The sequence below is a fragment of the Xylona heveae genome (genome assembly GCF_001619985.1).
Source record: "Xylona heveae TC161 unplaced genomic scaffold L228scaffold_4, whole genome shotgun sequence".
NCBI lineage: Eukaryota > Fungi > Ascomycota > Xylonomycetes > Xylonales > Xylonaceae > Xylona > Xylona heveae.
This window is the reverse complement of record NW_017264196.1, coordinates 582,921-602,730: the sequence shown is the minus strand read 5'-3', so window position 1 is coordinate 602,730 and position 19,810 is coordinate 582,921. Positions and strand designations below refer to the sequence as shown.

At 46.7% G+C, this 19,810-nt stretch overlaps 7 protein-coding genes across 7 annotated transcripts; 3 read left to right on the top strand and 4 right to left on the bottom strand.

Moving 5' to 3' along the window:
• Positions 1-187: 187 nt before the first annotated feature.
• On the bottom strand, positions 188-1,214 carry L228DRAFT_267314 (hypothetical protein; the record flags this gene model as incomplete). The annotated part of the gene is made up of 4 exons (XM_018334976.1): positions 188-426; positions 496-708; positions 784-909; positions 968-1,214. The coding sequence occupies 4 exons, from the start codon at positions 1,212-1,214 to the stop codon at positions 188-190; spliced, it is 825 nt and encodes a 274-aa protein (XP_018188860.1).
• A 1,110-nt stretch (positions 1,215-2,324) lies between these two features.
• Positions 2,325-3,685, bottom strand: L228DRAFT_282042 (hypothetical protein). Its single transcript, XM_018335947.1, has 2 exons — positions 3,242-3,685; positions 2,325-3,171 (listed from the first exon to the last, which is right to left on the bottom strand). The coding sequence occupies exons 1-2, from the start codon at positions 3,309-3,311 to the stop codon at positions 2,561-2,563; spliced, it is 681 nt and encodes a 226-aa protein (XP_018188859.1). The 5' UTR covers positions 3,312-3,685; the 3' UTR covers positions 2,325-2,560.
• Positions 3,686-4,170: 485 nt separating this feature from the next.
• L228DRAFT_267312 (hypothetical protein) lies at positions 4,171-5,083 on the top strand (the record flags this gene model as incomplete). The annotated part of the gene is made up of 4 exons (XM_018334975.1): positions 4,171-4,498; positions 4,566-4,730; positions 4,794-4,909; positions 4,979-5,083. The coding sequence occupies 4 exons, from the start codon at positions 4,171-4,173 to the stop codon at positions 5,081-5,083; spliced, it is 714 nt and encodes a 237-aa protein (XP_018188858.1).
• A 1,456-nt stretch (positions 5,084-6,539) lies between these two features.
• Positions 6,540-7,480, top strand: L228DRAFT_267311 (hypothetical protein; the record flags this gene model as incomplete). Its single annotated transcript, XM_018334974.1, has 4 exons — positions 6,540-6,714; positions 6,824-6,936; positions 7,019-7,094; positions 7,188-7,480. The coding sequence occupies 4 exons, from the start codon at positions 6,540-6,542 to the stop codon at positions 7,478-7,480; spliced, it is 657 nt and encodes a 218-aa protein (XP_018188857.1).
• Positions 7,481-7,623: 143 nt separating this feature from the next.
• L228DRAFT_237881 (MFS general substrate transporter) lies at positions 7,624-9,413 on the bottom strand (the record flags this gene model as incomplete). Its single annotated transcript, XM_018330984.1, has 4 exons — positions 7,624-8,611; positions 8,702-8,908; positions 8,967-9,006; positions 9,074-9,413. The coding sequence occupies 4 exons, from the start codon at positions 9,411-9,413 to the stop codon at positions 7,624-7,626; spliced, it is 1,575 nt and encodes a 524-aa protein (XP_018188856.1).
• A 735-nt stretch (positions 9,414-10,148) lies between these two features.
• L228DRAFT_282038 (NAD(P)-binding protein) lies at positions 10,149-11,626 on the bottom strand. Its single transcript, XM_018335946.1, has 4 exons — positions 10,940-11,626; positions 10,769-10,876; positions 10,629-10,709; positions 10,149-10,560 (listed from the first exon to the last, which is right to left on the bottom strand). Exons 1-4 carry the CDS (start codon positions 11,432-11,434, stop codon positions 10,474-10,476), a joined length of 771 nt encoding a protein of 256 aa, XP_018188855.1. The 5' UTR covers positions 11,435-11,626; the 3' UTR covers positions 10,149-10,473.
• A 1,351-nt stretch (positions 11,627-12,977) lies between these two features.
• Positions 12,978-18,056, top strand: L228DRAFT_260145 (P-loop containing nucleoside triphosphate hydrolase protein; the record flags this gene model as incomplete). The annotated part of the gene is made up of 20 exons (XM_018334227.1): positions 12,978-13,008; positions 13,341-13,400; positions 13,436-14,081; positions 14,141-14,284; positions 14,334-14,857; positions 14,905-14,954; positions 15,003-15,087; positions 15,157-15,237; positions 15,290-15,401; positions 15,460-15,478; positions 15,557-15,613; positions 15,704-15,903; positions 15,954-16,011; positions 16,074-16,342; positions 16,444-16,490; positions 16,546-17,324; positions 17,391-17,500; positions 17,556-17,623; positions 17,683-17,836; positions 17,912-18,056. The coding sequence occupies 20 exons, from the start codon at positions 12,978-12,980 to the stop codon at positions 18,054-18,056; spliced, it is 3,639 nt and encodes a 1,212-aa protein (XP_018188854.1).
• Positions 18,057-19,810: the final 1,754 nt, after the last annotated feature.

The window sequence follows — 19,810 nt, the reverse complement described above, 5'->3', positions numbered from 1 at the left end:
AATTAATACAGAATCACTTCTAGTAATATTCAAAACATTAAATAATATCTCGCTTTAACCTGTATAAAAAGGCAATGGAGATAGAGACAAAAACATATTTTATTGTTTATACAACCTCCGTAAGCTAATTACACTTAATAATAAGAAAGTATAGCAAGAAGTCCCACATGACCCGACCTACACAAATCTAATCTGGTGGCAGCTTTCTAGTAATGGCATTCTTGGGTTTGGGAATCAAACCTCCTGAATAATTGGATTTTACCACATGTGCCTTTCCCCAAGCATGTACGTCCTCGTAGTTTCGGCAGAATTGATTTGTGCTGAAATCCGGCCAAGGATGATCAACTCCATCCACCCAATCATAAGTAATAAGATGAAGATCGGCCGAACACATGAGCAACTGGCGCAGCATCTCGATACAGTGGTCTTGGAATTGGCATATCAGAAAATCTGCCTCCAGCAGAAGCGTTGGGAGGAAGACTTGAAACTACTTACCAGTATGCTTTCGCACAGTCGGCGTCCTGAAGAATTCAGGCTCCTTAACGATATAATAATCCAGATAGGTATACTTGCGGAGAACATTGAGACAATGCATCTGGTGGAATGCCCCCAAGCTCGCCATGTAGCCGCCGCTGTCCAGGATAACAGAACTATTGCGGAGCTTGCCAACCCTCTCGATCTCATCTCGGGAAACCGTCATGGCCGAAGCTGAGAATGTGCCTTGTCAGCAACGGACCTGCTCATTATTGAAATTCAATTGCCGATGGGAAGAAGACGCCTTACTCAGATCTAAACTATCCCATGCGGCGTCCACGGCTGCGTTTGGTTCTCCCCGCCATATAGATCGAACTCCAAATTCACCAGATAACTCTAGAGGTTTCTTGGAGCCACACTCACGGCTGGCAGTCTCTGATTGGACGATCAGCTTGCTGAGTTATTGTCTTGGGTCGAGGAATGATAACCATACCATACTCACGAGTCAAGAGAGGTCCCAGCACCTGCTGTCTGATCCGAATAGCTTGTAATAAGAAAGCGCCCGAGAGGGAGAGCAGCATAAGATTGATTATCCACGGAGCAGCTCGCCAAAAGAGACTTGTTCGGCGAGACTCTTCAGGAAAGTGCTTAACGTCGGAGTCGAGGTCCACCTCAGATGTGCTCAGCTTGAGATATCTCCTGGTCCTTAGCCAAGTCTTGGGAAGCCACCCGCTTTCCATTGTTATAAAGGGCGAAGAACTACTCTTGTCTTCGGACAGTGAGAAAAGTAAGAAAATCTAACAAGGCTCTAGAAACGGAACCTCAGATCAACGGAGATGGGGGCGCTTCTGGGAACTGGATTTCATATGCTCCGAGCAGGTCTGGAGTGCCCAAAGAAAGTCCCTAACCAAGAAGTCTAAAATCGAACACCCAAGCTTACTCTAACACTAATCGGCGTGCATTCAGAAAAGAATGAAAATGTTCTGCAAACTCTCCTTTGGCTAGAACCCTGAGCCAAGAACTGCAGTCAGCATCTTTACACAATACAACACGCTCCACAGAATCTGCCGCATGGTTTTATTACTTTCAACTTACAGACTAACTTTGTATACTCGGTTCCCAGCATGTATACCAAGTGATCTATTGAGGGGTGCATGCCTCCATTCCAAAGTGTCGATCACTACCAAAAACCCATGTTCCGTGATGATGCAATTCCTGTTTGGTTGACGAATTATTTGGAAATAACCATGCAAACATGGTTTCCCTGTAAGAATTATGTATCTTCAACAGTATTATGCATGCTCTGGTTAGTGGCAGCTAATATTCGAATTCTATTCAGAATGTAGTAGCCGAATGTGATGAGTCTTTATAGTTGCAGGATCATATAGATTAGTTGCAGATCTCTTGAAGTCTAAAGTTCCCCGGCAGACGATAGCATTACATTACAAGCAAAATCGGAATAGCTCTAAGTTGAGTGAGTCAGTTGTAGGTATATGTACCCATGGTAGGTGGGGCCTCGGGCGTGCGGGAAATGGGCGACCGAGGGGCAATTGGGTGGGACGGGAGATGTTGCCCAGTGATCCCTGGTATAGACACGCATACTACGGCTCTACAATCGGATTTTGATTGGGTAACGGCCACAACGTAGATATCCATTTCTTTAGGAAACCTTGCGTATTCGTTCTTCTTTATTCGAACTTGCCTTGGCTATTGCTCAAAGAAATCAACTCGGCAAAAATAGCGGAGAGAAATTAAGTATTGCCTAGTAGTATTATTCTGCTAGTAGGATGAGAGAGATGTTATTTCGAAATATGAGATTTGTACAGCTCCTGTAAAGACATTGTTGAATTGCCTGCTACCATGTAAAATTTATTCCGGACTAGATACATGATATTGGAGCTCCTTCCAATGCTCATCCAACCCAGCCTCTCCCAACTATAAGAATCCAGGTGTATTCAGGTTATAAAGCCCGTGGGCCAGAGATATTTCCATGCCTGCCAGCTCCGGCCTCCAGACTTATAGAGGAGGATACAAGTATGCCCAGAACCACGTGGAATCCATTTAACATGCCTTGTTGGTAGTAAATTTACTGCCCTTCCTTGTATCTGCCGTAGGCATCGTTGACCACGGACGAGACGTCCTCAGCGCGCTTCTCATTGTATCTACCGTAGGCGTCATTGACCACGGAAAAAACATCCTCGCCCCGTTTTTCATTGTATCTGCCATAAGCATCGTTGACCACATACGAGACATCTTCACCCCGCCTCTCGTTATATCTGCCATATGCATCATTGACAACAGAAGAGACGTCCTCAGCACGCTTCTCATTGTATCTGCCATAAGCATCATTCACAACAGAAGAGACCTCTTCACCCCGCTTCTCATTGTACTTGCCATAGGCATCATTCACGACAGAAGAGACGTCCTCGCCCCGTTTCTCATTGTACTTGCCATAAGCATCGTTGACAACAGAAGAGACATCCTCAGCGCGCTTGTCATTGTATTTACCATAGGCGTCATTGACAACGGAAGAGACATCTTCACCCCGTTTCTCATTGTATTTGCCATAAGCATCGTTCACAACGGAAGAGATGTCCTCAGCGCGCTTCTCGTTGTATCTGCCGTAGGCATCATTGACAACAGAGGAGACGTCTTCCTTGACAGTGGCAGCGTCCCGCTTCTCAACGGCCGAGACGCCTTGCAGTAATCCTGATTAGCAAAGGAACGAACGAAACAGGAGCTAGTGAAAAGGTTTGAAGGAACATACCTTGGACAGGAGCAGCTAGACTGAGACTGGCAGACAGGGCAACAGCGAGGGCAAGATGTTTGAATTGCATTTTGAGATGCTTGATACAAGGCCTGAATAGAGGAGCGTAAAGTTGATTGAAGCTGAGCAGATGAGTTCCGAACGTGAGACGATGTGGTCGGAGAGAAAAACTCTCCACTCTCGCTGGCTTTTATAGACATTTCGAAGTGTTTACTCAGGCACTTCAAGCTCAGTATTCCTGTGCCCTTGCTGAGAGCCAACCTGAAACGGCTGGCAATTGCTAATTTGAACCCAAAGAGGAAGTGGGGGCGCCCTGCAGATTGAATCGACAGCAATCCACCTGACCTAAAATTGAAGTTTCGAACACTGCACTGCAGGATTGCACAATGGACATGAATCAAACACCTCTGCAGGGCGCATGTGTACATCTAAGGTGTAATCTGTAAGGTGACGAATGTGACAATCTGATGCCCCACTAACCTGCATGGTAGAGGCAGGGTTGTTCTTGATGATGCCTCAAGAAGCCGGCTCAGCGAGGCAAGCCCTGTGAGCAAAAACAGCTACTAAGGTGCACAATGCTTGACCTGGTACATACGAGATCAGATATGTAAGCCAGTTGTCAACTATTAGTGGTCTTTGCAGATGACGTGCTCACATACAAACCCTAGCATCTCATGCACCATCCTGGGAGTCTTTCGTGTCGACTCGGAGTACAGGTTGATGATCAACAAGAGTAAGACCTGGATTTGCAATTTGGGCCGAACGTTGTCTATAGCCTGGGATATGGTGATGGAGTGTGTTGAAGACAGGCGCCGGAGACGTGGTCCCGAATTGAATTGTGTTGAGAGTAAAATATACCGTTTCCTTTGACATTGAAAGTTCTGCTCCGATTCGATTATTGCGTTCGAAAGACCCTTCCAAGCTCTCCAATGTCCTTTCCTTCTTCGACTGCATCTTCCACTACCATTGACTCCATCATGAATCAGTCACAGGAAACGAACGATCCAAGTTTTACATCGCTCAAAGATGAACATGAAGACTTGGCCAGCATCAGGATGTCCGAAGAGGATGGTTTCCTCACAGGAAAGACACTATATCGGTCGTCTCAATCGCGTCCAATGCACAGGTACGTGTTGTGGATAAAATATCTGCTCGTTGCTTTAGTCTGGATTGCCTCGATAGCTGCTGCTGTCTACATCTCGCGACAAAAGAGTCGCGAACATTATGGTCTTGCTGATATTTTTGACACCGAGCTATGTAAGTGATGCGGCCTGCAGTCCCCTGGACCCCATGAGCTTTTACGTCGATACTCATCTTCCTCTAGATCCTGTACAATCTGCCATTGAAGTTCAAAAGGTCCGTTTCCTCGGCAATCTGGAATTTGATGAGAACGGCACTCTCATCGAGACACTTTGGGATTCCAATGCTCCAAGATATACTGGTGAGCCGAGCGACGAGCTGGACGCCCGCTGGAAAAGCCTGTTCAGAGGTGAATCGATAGCTAGCCACTAAACCCTGAACTCAAGAGCTCTCATGTTGACTCAGAGAACAGTTGATGGCGTGGACCTTCGCGGCGTTGAGGCCGAAACAATACGAGGAAAAACTTATGAGAAGCCTGGAGGATGGTCAATCGTTGGCATAGATGTTTTCCATCAGCTACACTGCCTCGTGCGTTGCTCTTCCTTGCCCCACCGCTGCTAAGGGAGAACAAATTCCTGATCAAAAACCTCACGATAGAACATGCTTCGCCAGGGTTTGCGCCGCGACTACTATACCAAACACGACCCAGAGCCTGCTTACACAGTCCACCTAAGTGACACGCCCCAAAACCACCGTGGATAGGTGTCCGGCCAGAGAGCTAATAATCAGTCTGACAGACCACTGCCTTGATTACCTCCGGCAAGCCATCATGTGCAACGTGGACGTGACACCCTATCCTGTCTTCTGGAACGAGAAAGAGGACCGCCCCCTGCCTGACTTTCAGGTGGAGCACACTTGCCGTAACTTTTGGAAGGTGAGAGACTGGGCCATAGAGCGCGACGCTCACAGGCACAAGTATAACGATCATTACCGTCTTTAGACCGCTGGAGTTGGATATTGCACACGTGTGAGAGAGGAATCAGGGACATGGGCCCCACAGAGCACCTAATGCTGCCAGGATATATAGTTCAGACGATAATTTAGTGTACAATGACCAAATTATAGTATTAAGTTGGTGTCCTACTGCTCATCCACGCGTGCATGTTGTTGGGCACTTGCTGCTTTCATACCTTTCCACGGAATGTTAATCGCCGCCTTGGCGGTTCCTCTAGAGACAAATTGTACGCGTACAAGCCAATTATTAGGAAGTGTCGAAAGTGATGCCATTGAATGCCTGCATTTCCTCATCGTATCAATCCTGGCAGGTTGTGGGATTTTGAAGTTAAAATAAGCAGGGGTGGGTCCTGGACGGTCTTGCTTAGCTCCCGTCTTTGCCTCCTCCGCTCTTACTAGTCCTGTCCTATCGCTAACTCCAGATCCCCTTGCCGAACGCCCGAAACGGTGCTAAATAGATTCAGATCCTGGAGTGCCACGGAGGGGCAGGAACAAGGAAGCATATCTTCCTTGTCCTTACATTGTAAATCGTAAACAACATAGCACAGAAGCAAAAAAGGACCCCACGGGCCCCGCTGGCCCCACTCGTCTAGTTCGGTGGGGTAGTAAAGAATGGGGGACGGGCAATTGGGCGGAGAGCTGGGTATCATCCATCTTGTCCATGTTCCCCGACTACTGACGCTGATCTCGACCTTGGTTCTCCATGAAGAAGAAATCACCACCAAAGCCTGTTCGAACCCGCTCCTCATGCTGTTACTTCTCTGGTTGCCTCACTGAGAATCGAGCCTACATATCTACACTCCACCGCGACCAATACCGGGAGTGAAACAGCAATGTTGAATGTGTTCAGGAAAACAATAGCACAGTGGAATACAGCTGCCAAAAGACCATGGCTTAGTGTTCCTTCCGATAATGAGGCAGAGGAAGCTTTCTTGGGGCATAGACAAACACGACATGCAGAGCCTCTGAAGCGCCCTATCCGAGACCATGCATTGTATAGTTGGCCCTGGATCTTCTCTACTCTGGTGTTTGCAAGTACCACCGGAGTTCTTTTTGTTAAGAGCTTCTTGGACAATTCGTCAACATCGATATTAGCTTGTGAGCCATGGCACCGAACAGATCTTGGTAAGTCTCAATCTACGATGCCAGGCCAAAGAACTGTGCAGACATACTTTCCAGATGAACATAGGGCTCACCCAGCACCATGGTCCACACAGAACCGGCCCGGAAATGGATAGGAGAGCACGAGGTCCGCTTCGAAGGCGCCCTCGCGTACAACGAAAGCGGCAAACTTTTCATAGAGTCCAGCCAGGGAGGGGAGGAGTGGATTGGCCAGCCCACGCCGGAGATGGACGCGCTGTGGGATCGTGTGGAAGCAGGTAGGAGCTCCATCAAGAGCCTCGTCGTCCGCGCGCGAGAGATTATGAGAGAGAACTTATTCCCAACGATTTTTTGCATCTCATAGCTCATACCTGAGTCTCTAACCAGGCTCGATGGTCCTACTTGAAGGCTCAGAAGCCGATATGGTGCGGGACAGAACGATGCTTTTCGACGGGTATTGGGTGACTGGCCTAGATGTGATACATCAAATGCACTGCCTGGTGAGTTGCGACAATGATACTCTCAATGCCACAGAGGATTCCCGGTGAAATCATCTAAATTCTTCTGGCTTTCCAAATCCAGAATAAGGTGCGGAAAGCCCTGTACCCAGAGTACTACCAGCCGGAGCAGTCAGCTCGCACAGAAAATCTTCACGTTGGTCAGTCTCTCTCCCTGTCACTCTCCAAATATGCCCTTTAACTGAGCTTCTGTGAGCTGCGTACACTAACGACCTGCCCAATGGCCATGGTAGAGCACTGCTTCGACTACATTCGCCAAGCTGTCATGTGCAATGCTGACATATCGCCTGTCACGCATATCTGGTATCCGAGTGCGCAGACATTTGGCCCGGATTTCCGCACCACGCATACATGTCGGAACTTTGATGCGCTCTTGCAGTGGTCCCTTGCGAGGACGACGGAGGCAGTCAAAGGGAAAGGTACTGGCATGGAAAAGGCTCGAGATCCTCAGTCTGTGATGCCGGTGAGCCTACAGGGGTCGAAAAGTATGAATCATGAAAATCACGCAGGCCATGCAGGACACTGAGGATATGTAGCTGGGCAATGATCAGCGGCTACTGAACCAGCCCATCTTAGTATCTGCATATCTTGGACCAGGAAGAATGGTAGTTCAATTGGAGTCCACTGATAATTAAACCCATCGTATCCGAGTGACAAGATAGTGGTGTTCTATGTCTGCTGTATTCCTGCCTCTTGGTCCAGATCTCCTTCTGTGGACCGAGGATGGCGTTGCTGCAGGCCTCCTTCTCCATCGTATCCATCCTCAGCCCCGTCCCGCTGAGGAGCGCTGACACCGAAGAGTACCAGCAAGCACAGCACGAACAAAGCCGCCAAGGCAAAATATGGCAGCCCGAGCCATGCTCCTTTCAGCTTCATTCCCATCGAGAACAGCCATGCGAGCGCAGGTCCCGCAAACAGAGATCCTGTGGTTTCGATGATACCAATCAGCGTGTTAAGCTTTGACGTATCCTGTGGGGCCAGGTAGCTGGTGGCCAGCGACCGACACAGCGGCGCCAGGCCAGCCCCAAAGGTATGCAGCGTGATGCCGGAGATTACAAGACCTATCTGCGACGCAGCTATGTAAAGAGATCCGGAAGCGGCGAACGTAGCTGAGACGCGAGCTAGAGTGAGGTCCTTTCCGGCCGGGTGCTGCCACTGTAGAAGCAGCTTAGAAAGGAGTGGGAGCGCCACAAGCAAGACCCCCATTTGGACAATGCCGCGGATGGTAAGGAGATATCCTGCCTTGGAGAGTGGCCAGTCGAAGCGCTTGCTCACGTACTGCGTGAACAGCTGCGATGTGGCAAGGGACTCCGGCATGCATGTCAGAAAGGTGGCCAGAACGAGGACGAGCGAGGGAGAGTGAAGCATCATGAAAGAGACTTTGAGGAGTCGCAGGGACTGGGTTAAGTGCGATTTGAAGGCATTGGGCTGTGCTTCTCCTGACCCGGCATGTTCTTCCTCGCGGGTAGGATCTAGCTTCGATGGGGCAAACGTTTCAGGTACAAAGGCCAGCACGCTCACGCCGATCGGCACTGCAAAAAAGCCGAAGAGGGCCGGGACCCAGGGCGAGAAGGACTCCATGAGTCTGGAAGAGATGGCTGGGCCAACGGAGGCACCAACTAGACTTGCAAATGCCATGTAGAAAAAGGCAGATGCTCTGGACGCACACGTGTTAGAAAGTGAAAGTGCTTTCGCTAGAGTAGTGTGCTATGAATGAAGCAAATGATGCGCCCGAGACGAAACATACCTATCTGTATCAGGCACGACATCCGATAGGATGGAGTACAAGTTAGCCACTAGAACGGTGCTTCCACCGCCTACAACAGTGAACAGCGGGCCGGCTAGAATGAATTGCACTGATATGATCTGGGGAAGAGCAATTACGGCTAATACCCAGGCCAAAGAAAGCAGAGATCCTACAGATGAGAGGAGAATTATCGGCTTGCGACCAAGTCTACAGACAGATTAGCATCAATTTAAATAGGCTTAGGCAAAACTTGGGCCTAGCTCACATGTCGGCCAGGACTCCAAAGGGGAATGCAGCAACAAGACCTGCGGCCATTGGTCAGCTCCTGAGCTTCTATTTGAACACAGCACCCAGATGACCGAATAATCATACTAACTAAGGCTTCCACGAGGGCGAGTGAGCCATTGAGGTATGCTAGCTTGGACTGGATCTGGTCGGTCTTGCAGAGTCGCTCGTCAATTGGAGAGCCTTGCCTATGGCTGTTGCCAAGATACCGTCGACACAAGTTGTCTTCGATGAGTCGCGTCACTGGCACGTTGAGAAAAGCACTCGCCCCTGCCAGGCAGAAGGTGCAGATGGAGAGAAGGCCGACAACGTGCGAGGGGCTTCGCGTTTGGTAAAATGATAGAGAGTGTGTAGACGTCCGGATTTTTTGCTTTTGTCTGCCCAGCAGCGGAGATATCTCCCCTTCGTGTCGCTGATCCTCGTGCATTCTGATCGGTCAGAACGCGCACAACGCACATACACCCAAAGAAGAAAAATAAAAAGAACAGGTCTCGTGCGATGCCTAGGAAATAGCCGGTGAAGAACTTGGAAGAAGTAGAGCAAGAGAAGCAGAATCTCAGGAGAGTAATCGATAGTGAACTAGTGTACATGTAATTGCAGCAAATCTGAGAGCATTCGTCACTTGGTGCAATGATTTGCTCTTGGAGAACCATGGTTTCCTGGGATACCGTAGTGATATACTTATAAAACCATAAAAGTGGAGTTGCCGTGTGATTACCATGAGGGACGAAAGAATTGTCTAGGATCTGTACTGATATCGAAATGAAAGACGCGCGCGAGGCTTCCCCCTGCCCCTGGACCTCCCTGTTTAGGCAGTAGGTTGGACTTTTGTGAGCCGACCCCGGGATTCCGAGAGGTGGGGGTATGAAGATAAGCAAATCGACGCAGTCCTCATTCATTGTACGCGATACAGGCAGGCATACGGTAGTTAGTCGAACCCTGGACCATGTCCAAAAAAGATTGGCTACTCGACTCTGGCGTGCCAACATCGACACCCTCTCGCCACGACAGAGCGAGGAAAGGTAGCAGGAACTGCTGTACCCAGAGAGCTATTAGAAGCTTGATGTTTCTAGGTTCAAGCTAGAGGACGGAATATAAATTAAATAAATTAGGCATATAGTCGTTATCCGTCAGGCTGCTGCAACACGATTACAAGCGAGCGACCGTGACGTAACCTGCTGTCCTGAAGGGGTGGCTTGTCTTGAGCAAAGGTGGGGTCTTTTCATTAGGATTTAGCGAAGCGAAGCCCAGAATCCCCACCGTGTACCGTTAAGGGTGCCTTGATTTTCAACTAGAAGGGATCTGTATTTATGAACAGACACAGCGAGCTATAACGAGGAACCCGATATCCCTAGATTAGGACTCAACAACGCTATTCCGTACCACTAAACTGGCTAAAATACTACCTAAAGATTCCTCTCCCGCTTCTAAGCCCCTCGCCTTCCCCCACACCCATCCTGTCGTCCATGGTGCACACAGTCCGGATTCTACACTGTATATCCGCTATCGATAACGATATTGGCGCCTGTAATTGATCGGTTCTGGATAAAGCAGAGAACTTGCTGCGCAACATCCTATTCTCTCCAGTTAATACTAATATGTGTGTACTTATTATGGTTAAGGATCAAGGTGGATATCATACCTCGACTGCAGGAATCGATTTAAGCTTCGTCTGCTCTTTGTATGCGTTGATTTGTTCTTGAGGAAATTGTAATCCCCAGTCCTGATGCCATTGCTTTGTTAAATGCAAAACTTTTGATGATTCGCAGCAGAGTAACTTACGGTAAGCATAAGCCCAGGGGAGACTGAATTTACACGAATTCTTGGTCCCGTGGATTTTGCCAGACATTTCATCAGATGAATCTCGGCTGCTTTACTAACGGAGTATGCCTAATTTTGATAAGTTACTCATGCAAATTTACGTGAAAGTTATTGAAACAATCAACTACATACCATAGAGCTTCCAGCAGGAATGACGCCTGCAGTCGACGCTGTCAAAAGGAAGGCTCCCTCGGTAGCCTCAAGGTGCTTCTTCGCTGCATGCATCAAAAACAAGTGCGACTTGACATTCATATTGAAGCATTTGTCCCAGTCGCTCTCGACCACGCTTTCATCCAGGTCCAGGAAATTCGAAAACCGAGTCCATCCCGCATTGGAAACTATTGCGTCCAGGCGTCCCATGGTACTGACAGTTTTCTCCACAAGCCGGATAATTTCGTCTCTCTTGCTGACATCCGCTTGAATGGCCGCAAATCTGGTCGAAGAAAACGAAGAGGGGTATGCTTTTTCAATCTCTTTTATGAGGTCTTCCGCACGCTCACGATTTGACGAGTAATTGACCACGATACGATATTGACCAGCAGCAGCCAGTGCTTTGACGACGGCGGCACCGAGTCCAGCAGATCCAGCAGTCACAAGGACGACTTTGGAGTCTTGCGCTTGCGCCATTGAATGAAACTATATCCTATATGTCTATCTCTTTTCTTTTTCGGATTGTCACGGGTATAAATTGACACGATAATCTCAGGTATGATGTCAGTTTAATTTACAAGAATTCGCAGAGTATTGAGAAAAAATCAAGATTGCGGGAAGTTATGCCCCGCAGTGCGTGCCGCGGGGCAGTTCGGGAGTCAGATCCGACAACACATCGTCTTCGCCGAGAGTAATCCCTGCAACATCGAGCAGTACACTTCCCACCTATCCATGCCAAACACGCCTGATCACAGAGCCTTGTCACCCAACAAACAATGATTAGGCAATGAAAACTGGCGGCTCAAAACTTTTGACATCGAAAATCGCTCTGGCTTTAATGAAATTCCAGTGGAATCACGCCGCCTATTTTCGCGAGCCTCGAGTTGGCTGGTTTCGCTGCTGTATCATCCTTACAGCTAATTGTCCCTCGCGATGTGCGAAGCTCTGTCTGGCCGTCCCAACTTCATGTGGAAACTGTGCGGAGCTGCTTTTACAGTGACTTTTCAGGCGATGATAAATCGGATTTTCTTGGAAAGTTCCCATTTGATGTTTTACCCGACGGGTCAGATTGCCTGCAATTAACACTCAGAGCATGATCATGCCTTATCTTTTATACCAAGCTTTATTCTTCCACAGTCACACAATATTCTGAGTTTATCCAAGTTCACTCAAGTTTGACTATCTATTTTTCTTTCCGTGTTCGCCATTGATTTTGTCGTTTATCTATCAACCTTTTTACATATAAGTCTTTCTTTTAGATAAGGCTTGGTTCATCGTACTATCATTGAACTGTCTGCTTGTCTTTTGCTTAATCTGGAATGATTTTAATTTGAATTGATTTTACTTATTGTTCTTCTGGAGACAAAAGGACTCGTGGAGATTTAATACTCTTCCGTCTCTCTTTCTTCCCTTTTGTTGGCCTTCTCCACTAATCTTGCACAATCCGGTTGCTATATCGACGACCTCTACTGTCAAACTGCTTCTATTCTTCAGAAGCTCATAGATGGCCGAAAAGCTTGTGACGGCCCCGAAGTAATTAAGCTTTCCATATCTGAGTTTGACCTCATTTATGAGACTACAGTTCCACTCTTGTGATTCTTGTCTCAAACGTTTCTCTCTGAGAACAATTCAAGGTAAGCAATACTCTCACTTGTACACGACTCAATTTGCGCTGTCTGCTCTTTACTCTCATCACTGATTTCACTCTTCATTTTTCGGTTGGGTTTCATTCAGTCTATCATCACCTCCTCCCCTTTCCCTTTCTCTTCCTCTTCCTTTTTCACATCTTCTTCTCTTTGTCTGAGCACTAACACTTTATTGACTTCTTCTTACCTTCTCTTTGCTTTCTATCTACTCTCCCTGGCCATTCTTCGTATCTTCTTCTTTCCTCCCTCCTCCTCCTCTTCCTCCTTCTCCTCGATACACTTCTACTCAGCTTTCACCTACTCACCCTGACAACGGCAGTGATCTTCCTTGCTCTGGCCAATGTAAGACAACTCAGTTTCCCGCCACTGTCATCATGCCTGATGCTTTCAACTGGCTCTGTGCTCGTTAGTTTGCAAAACTTATATCCTCATTTCTCTACCTATCTACAATTCGCCAGCAAATCTTCTCATTTGTCCTGCAGTTATAGCTCAGAAATACCCTACAGTACGTTTCACATCGTTATCACCGTTCTTTAGTCAGCTTTTCACTACCCGCTTTTGAATAACGTTTTTCCATTTGTATGTAGAACTTTGCCTTTGTTCATTTCTTGTTTTTCTCCCTTTTCCCACGCCGTTGTGTTTTCCTCTCATCTTTCTTCTCCTGTTTCTTTTTTTATCTCATGGAAAGTTTCATTCTAAGTAACGGCACTGATGACCAGCCTTGAACAAACTTACAGAATTCAACCCGCTCAAGGCTTTCTTCGGAGCTAGTTCATCATATCACAAGCCGGTCGGAAGTAATCCAATTTCTCCAATACTGAAATTGGATCAGTGTCCTTGCAGCACGCAGAAAATCCAATGAGACCTTGTGAATCCCCTCAGATGGGTGTGGCCAATACGATACACGGACTCCCATCGCCTCCTCCCACGCAGCCTGACTTTAAGACTGTCTCATCTGAGGAATTAGAATTTAGAGGAGAAACTGCAGAGAGCGGGAACAATACGCAGACCCCTGGCGATAGAGCCGAAGTTCTCTCCGAGGATGCAGACGCTGTAGAGTCCATGCAGATGGTCCAATACATACCTGCGCAGCCATGTTCGGCTGTTGCAGCGGAGCATGATGATAACCACGGAGAACGAGACGCCCTTGAACTTAGAGATATGGCTGAGAGCAAAACAGCAGACAGTCACTTGAATGCAGAGCCATCCTACTTAGAGTCTTTGAAGCACGATAAGAGTTGTTCTTCTACTTCAGAGCAAAAAATTTCCGTCGAAGAGAATAGCCGCCACTCAAGCCCAGGATACATACCAGATGGTGTCCAAAGCAGTATCGTACCCTTCACAACCGACCAAGGTATCCAAAATAAAAAACGATTGACCAAGTGTGACATCGAGAAATATCGAAACGCCCAAGAAACTATTGCAGCTAAAAGCCGTTGTCCAGATGCCGCAGCTGAATCGTTGGAGAGTAATGAAAGGTATGAATTACCAAAGACCCTCAGGAGAGATAGCCAAATTACTAAACCCTCCCCTGAAGGAATCTACCAGGAGAAGCTGTCACAGTTGATACCTTGTTTGTGCCAGAGTCTCCGCTTGACAGGCGATTGACTGAATCAAACAATGAGCCAAGCAACAAAATCGACCTTAGCTTAAGCAAACATTTGCTCTCAGATGATGAAAGGTACATCTCAAAAAACACTTTGGAAAGTCCATGCTGAAACTTTAAATAGTGATTTTGGAGATACCAATCACAAGACGAAGGCAAAGAGACCGAGAAAATCGGCGAATGAGGACTCGGAAATTGATTTGACAAACAAAGCTTCTGAGTTACCTTCTGAAGTAAAATCGGGCGAGTCAGAGAAAAGAAAGTCAAGGTCATCGAAAAAACAGAAGGCCGGCAAGCAAAAGGGTAAAAAGGCTTCTGACAGAAAAAAACGTTCAAAGAAAATTGCAAAACATGCTCCCAAGAAGAAACCCGTAGACAAACGCTGGAATTCTAAGTCATCTGAATTTTTGAGTACTGGTCACCAACTCTTCGAAAGCATTTTTGATCAAGACGTCGGCGGTGAGAACTGGAATTCGGAGACCAAGGTCTCGACACGGAAAAACGATTATGTGAAATCTCTTCTTGACTCTGTACCAGAGGAAAAAAGGACCAAGATCAGAAGGGATGGGAACCTCATTTTGCACGCAACTAAACAGCTTTCACCATACAATGTCCGTTCGACCGGAGATGGACTTTGGAACGTGTCAGGTTAGCATCGCGATATCTTCATATTGAAATCTTCTCACACTCTACAGGAATGAAAACAGCCTTGCTCAACTACCAAGTCTTGGGTGCCGATTGGATGGTAAATTCTCTTTATATTTCGCAACTCTTAGTACTGACCAAAAACTAGCGTGACCGCGAGGAGAATGAACAAGACCCGCGTGGAGGAATAAACGCAGACATGATGGGATTGGGAAAAACAATCCAGACACTGGGTAAGTATTAAGTATTTGGAAAAATAATGCCCGGATACTTCCGCAATTGAACTGATTTCAAAATTTAAGCTGTTATGATTTGCAATCCTCCAGGGAAGTCTGACCCCAAGGCAACGTTAATTGTGGCCAACAAGAACCTGCTCTTTCAATGTGAGCGAGAACCGTCATCAAACCAAATGCAAAGCCGTTCTAAAGTTTGTAGGGGAGCGAGAAATAAAACACCATACTGAGTGGGAAAAATGGTTCCCTCGCATTTTAATGTATTCATCAAAGCTCTCGGTGACGAAGACAGATTTAGAGGGTTTTGATATCATGTGAGTACTCGGTGGATATCCGCAAATAATGTCTTATTTTCATTCTAACAACGGCCAGATTGACCACATACAACGAGGTAATAGTCTGTTCAAATTATCTATCAAATCCATCTTCCTTTTCTAAGATTGATCTAAACAATGCCTCAAAACTCAAGATTATGAAATCATTTCCGGTGCCTGACATTTCGGAGGAAACAAAAAACATAGACCAAGTGAGTTAGATCTATCTTTTTGGAAGCTTTTTTCCCCTTTCTTTCTCGAAAAGAAAGTCCATTATTTGTCGCAGTACTGACATAAAATAGGCGGTGCAAGAATGGAGAAAGGAAAAGGAGGAGCGCAGTGGTACCTTGCACGACGTGCAGTACTACAGAATTGGTGATTTGGATTTCAAGTTGAAGAAAATCAATCTGGAACTGACAATTGAAGCAGTACTTGATGAAGCACAAGCCATCAAGAATCATAAGTCACAGACGAGTAGGGCTTGCCGGGCTTTGAAGGCAAAGTAAGTTGCCTTGAATATGTCCAAATAGCAGCGTCATCTAAGAAAAACAGATATCGGTGGGCTCTTAGCGGGACACCAGTTGATAATGATCTCACCGAATTTTACTCGGTAGGCAGACTTTTAAACGTTATATATACTTGCATTGATACTAATATCGGCTCTACATTAAGTATTTCAAATATCTTCGCATATCTGGCATCGGCAATTTTCGGGATTTCAAAAAAAATTTTTGTAATTCTGAGAGCGAAACTTGTATCAGCAGGATGCAGCTCCTCTTGAGCGGAATTATGCTGAGGCGTGTACATACTAACCAGCTTCTCAACAAGCCGATCCTGCAACTTCCAGAGAAAGCTCAACATACCATTATGCTCAAGTTCGACCCGATCGAGCAAGCAATTTATGACTACGTCGAGGCCAAATACACGACCCGCATTCATTAGTTCGTCTGACCTTTTCGTTCTTTTCTCTTCTCTCTCTCTCTCTCCTCTTTATTGTCTTTTTCTTTCTTTCAATTGGATCACACTAAATATATTTATGTAGCTTCATTCACTCCGGGGTCGCCAAGAAGGAAAAAAAGAAAATTATGGGTATGAATCTTGCTTCCAAACATCGAACAGGTTTTGATTGACAAAATTATACTAGCTATGCTACTAAGACTACGACAGATGACGGCGCATGTCCTCATTGCGCATGAAAGTATCCAGCATCTATTCACACTAGACGATCTGGCGGGTATCGAGTCAACTATAGCCTCAAGGTGCACCCTCACACCCCCACAACGAGAGATTTTATCTCAAGCAAAGGTAATGGTTCAAGACCATCTCAAGAGAGTCAAAGAGGGCGACGAAGATAAGGACTTCACCAAAATGAATGGGGGAAATGGCGTTTTCTCTAATCCTGCCACGCCTGAAGGAAACGAGGCTGAATTTCTGGAATACATCCAGAAATTAAATAAGGATTCCAATACCATTGAATTGGAATCCCGAAAAATATGCCCGGAGTGCCAATGCCCACCCGAGAAGCCTTATCTTTCACCTTGTTGGCACCTCTTTTGCGCAGCTTGTCTACAATCCTTGGAAGAGAAGGCGAAAAAGAAAGACTTGAAGCAGATCAATTGTCCAGCTTGCCGAACTTCATTCAGTCAAGCGACAAAGTTTAGAAGTCTCGGGGTCTTGAAATCCGAAACATGGGGCCAACAGGAGGATAATGCAATAGCACGAGAAAGAAAAATTGTTGATACGCGATGGATTGATCAATCTTTGCGCAAGCTGATGTCAACAAAAATCAAAGCTGTTGTTTCCCAGACGGCTGAGTGGATCGGAAAAGATGACAATTGTAAAATTATTATCTACACCATGTTCTTGCCTACGATTAGGATCCTGGGGCGCATATGCTATTTGCGTGGATGGGGTCATCTCAAGGTTAGTGCTGTTCAAATGAGATCGTTGTGAAGATTCTTCCATATTAACTGAATTTTATAATGTTAGTTTCATGGTGAAATGTCGGCGAAAGCCCGTGACCAAACAATCATGAATTTCCAAAACGACCCGACAAAGCGAATCTTACTCGCAACCATGCAATGTGGAGGTGTGGGACTGTAAGTCGAAAGAGAAATCAGCCGTATTTGAAATGCTTACGAATGATTTTTATAGAAATTTGACTATGGCGACACGACTAATTTGCGTCGACCTGTGGTGGAATAATAGCCCAGAACAACAAGGTAGGGCAACCGAGAATCTGTACAATAAGAGAAACCACATTAACTTTGGTGCTTTACAGCATTTGCGCGAATATGGCGGAAGGGCCAGACGGAGAAAACACAGGGCGTTCGATTTGTCGTTCGAGGTACCATAGACGAAAAGCTGATGGAATTGCAAATACGAAAGGCAGCTATCATTCAGAAAGGTATCGGCGAGCGCGACAAGTTGGATAGGTAAGTCCTGATTTCAACATCAGGTTATTCGTTGAGACCATAAGCCCGACACTGGAGCTGAATAATTCAACCTAGTTTGACCATTGAGGATATCGAGGAACTGTTTAGTCAAAAGGGCAAGGATAACAAATCTCCGGGCTTCATTCCTCCCACTAGTAAGGATGAAGCCGATGAAGGTGGTATCATTGGATCTTCTATGCCCGAAGAAGACGATATCTAGCTAGCTGAATAGTTTCAATTGAAGTTCAAGTTTATCGCCGGTGCCTGAAACTTGCCCAAGTGCTTTTCGCATGTTGAGATATATGGACACCGGAATCATGTACATGATGAGAGATCACTGTTTTTTGCCTTCCTCAGACAGAAAATGGCCTCTTTATGAATTCATTGTGGTGATTTAGGTGCTTGGCATGGCTGCACAATTGTCTGACGATGTGTCTGGCCATTGGTAGAGCTGTAATGTGCTCTTGTGCTATGCTTTCGCATGACTGACAAGAAGGAGCAGCTGTTTCTCATCAAGGCAACATGAAAACTAATCGCATCTTGGATGAGGGCCGTGAAGCGAAGTTGTTCGCCAGAATTCTACGTCAATGTGAAGGATACGTGACGCTACAGCGGTACAGTGTGATGCCCGGTATGTTTTCACTACGGAACTGCCTCCGTATATATTTTAGGGTTTGCAATTCCTGAATTTTACTTCCGAGTCAAATGGAACGTTGAATGAGAGCTGCCATGGACCACATGTTCGAATAGGTTTGTCGATCCACAGAAAGCATGGCCGCACGCGGAAATGAAGAGGGCGGGCCAACCTCATTACACCAAACCCAAAGTCTCTTGTTCGTCGCGTTATGGCTTTCCCGCTGTGGGTCTTTCGCGACCGGCGATTTGGAACCAGACGAGGGGACCGAGGAACTCGTTCGTCTTTCCTCAGCTGAAATACCCAAGTCGATTACATAATGATCGGGGTCACCGCACCAATCTGCGTTGTCCGTTTGATCGCAGATATCAAACTAACGAATAGTAGAGAGGGATCTGGCACTAGTGAGGATAGCGGACCGAAAGAGCGACGCAAGGGTCCAACCTATTCGATCGACGTTGGCGTTGACGACGACCTGAAGCTACAAAGGGGATCGAGAGATGAGAACGCCCCCCTCAGATAGAAAGCACCCCCCACGGAGCGATGAGTACCTCAGTACATTGAAGCGTGCTCATTTGAAGGTTCAAAATGGCAGTAATCGTGATGGACTGGTACGTACCTCTGTACGGTCGCTTCATGGTTTAGACTTTCTGCAATAAATGGGAGACTTTCTTGACGTGCGCAGTCGGCTTTTTCGCTGCTGCCATGACGACATCCATATTCCAGGAGGGGCCATCATACCTTGGTCGAACAACAGCTGGGCGAAACGCCAGATGACGCATCGGTGGCTTTTCTTCCCACTCAATACTCCGTACTTCTTCAACGCGTTCCTTCCTTAAGTAGTTTTAACAATTTGCATTCAACCATCTTAAATGCTTTCGTCATCGCTCCTTCCACCCTCATCTGTTTCAGCCTCGAGCACATCGTCGTTGATGTGGCTGAAATGCGACCGGTTAACGTAGTAGCTCTGTACGGTACCCCCGTACAGCGCCGCTCCCATAATTTTGGCGATGGATGAAACGGGGCCCAGCTCTGCAGGGGTTTTTCAAATATTTTTTTAAGGCAGTCACCATAACCCTGCTGGCAATCACCCATCAGATGCAAGCCGCGACACGTCGTCCGGGCAGAGAATCCTGTCAGGGCTCTCGATAAGTTACCGGCTGCATTCCCTTCCTACGTGCTTCTACCTACACCAGGAAAATTATTTTCCTGTTGACACATGCAATTTCGTCACGACAATAACAAACAGCCACCCCCTATAGTATAGCAATAATATACATCTTAGCCGTTTATAGCATGCTGTCATGATCTCGCCGCTCAGGGTCAACCTTCCCTGTCAG

What these genes read in the sequence shown, in the direction of transcription:
- L228DRAFT_282042 (XM_018335947.1), bottom strand. Translation starts at nt 3,311, where the DNA reads ATGCAATTCAAACATCTTGCCCTCGCTGTTGCCCTGTCTGCCAGTCTC. An exon ending in TCTAGCTGCTCCTGTCCAAG is followed by an intron (nt 3,172 to 3,241) that starts GTATGTTCCTTC and finishes GATTACTGCAAG; the next exon opens with GCGTCTCGGCCGTTGAGAAG.
- L228DRAFT_282038 (XM_018335946.1), bottom strand. Translation starts at nt 11,434, where the DNA reads ATGGCGCAAGCGCAAGACTCCAAAGTCGTCCTTGTGACTGCTGGATCT. An exon ending in TTCCTGCTGGAAGCTCTATG is followed by an intron (nt 10,877 to 10,939) that starts GTATGTAGTTGA and finishes TATCAAAATTAG; the next exon opens with GCATACTCCGTTAGTAAAGC. An exon ending in CCCCTGGGCTTATGCTTACC is followed by an intron (nt 10,710 to 10,768) that starts GTAAGTTACTCT and finishes CAATGGCATCAG; the next exon opens with GACTGGGGATTACAATTTCC.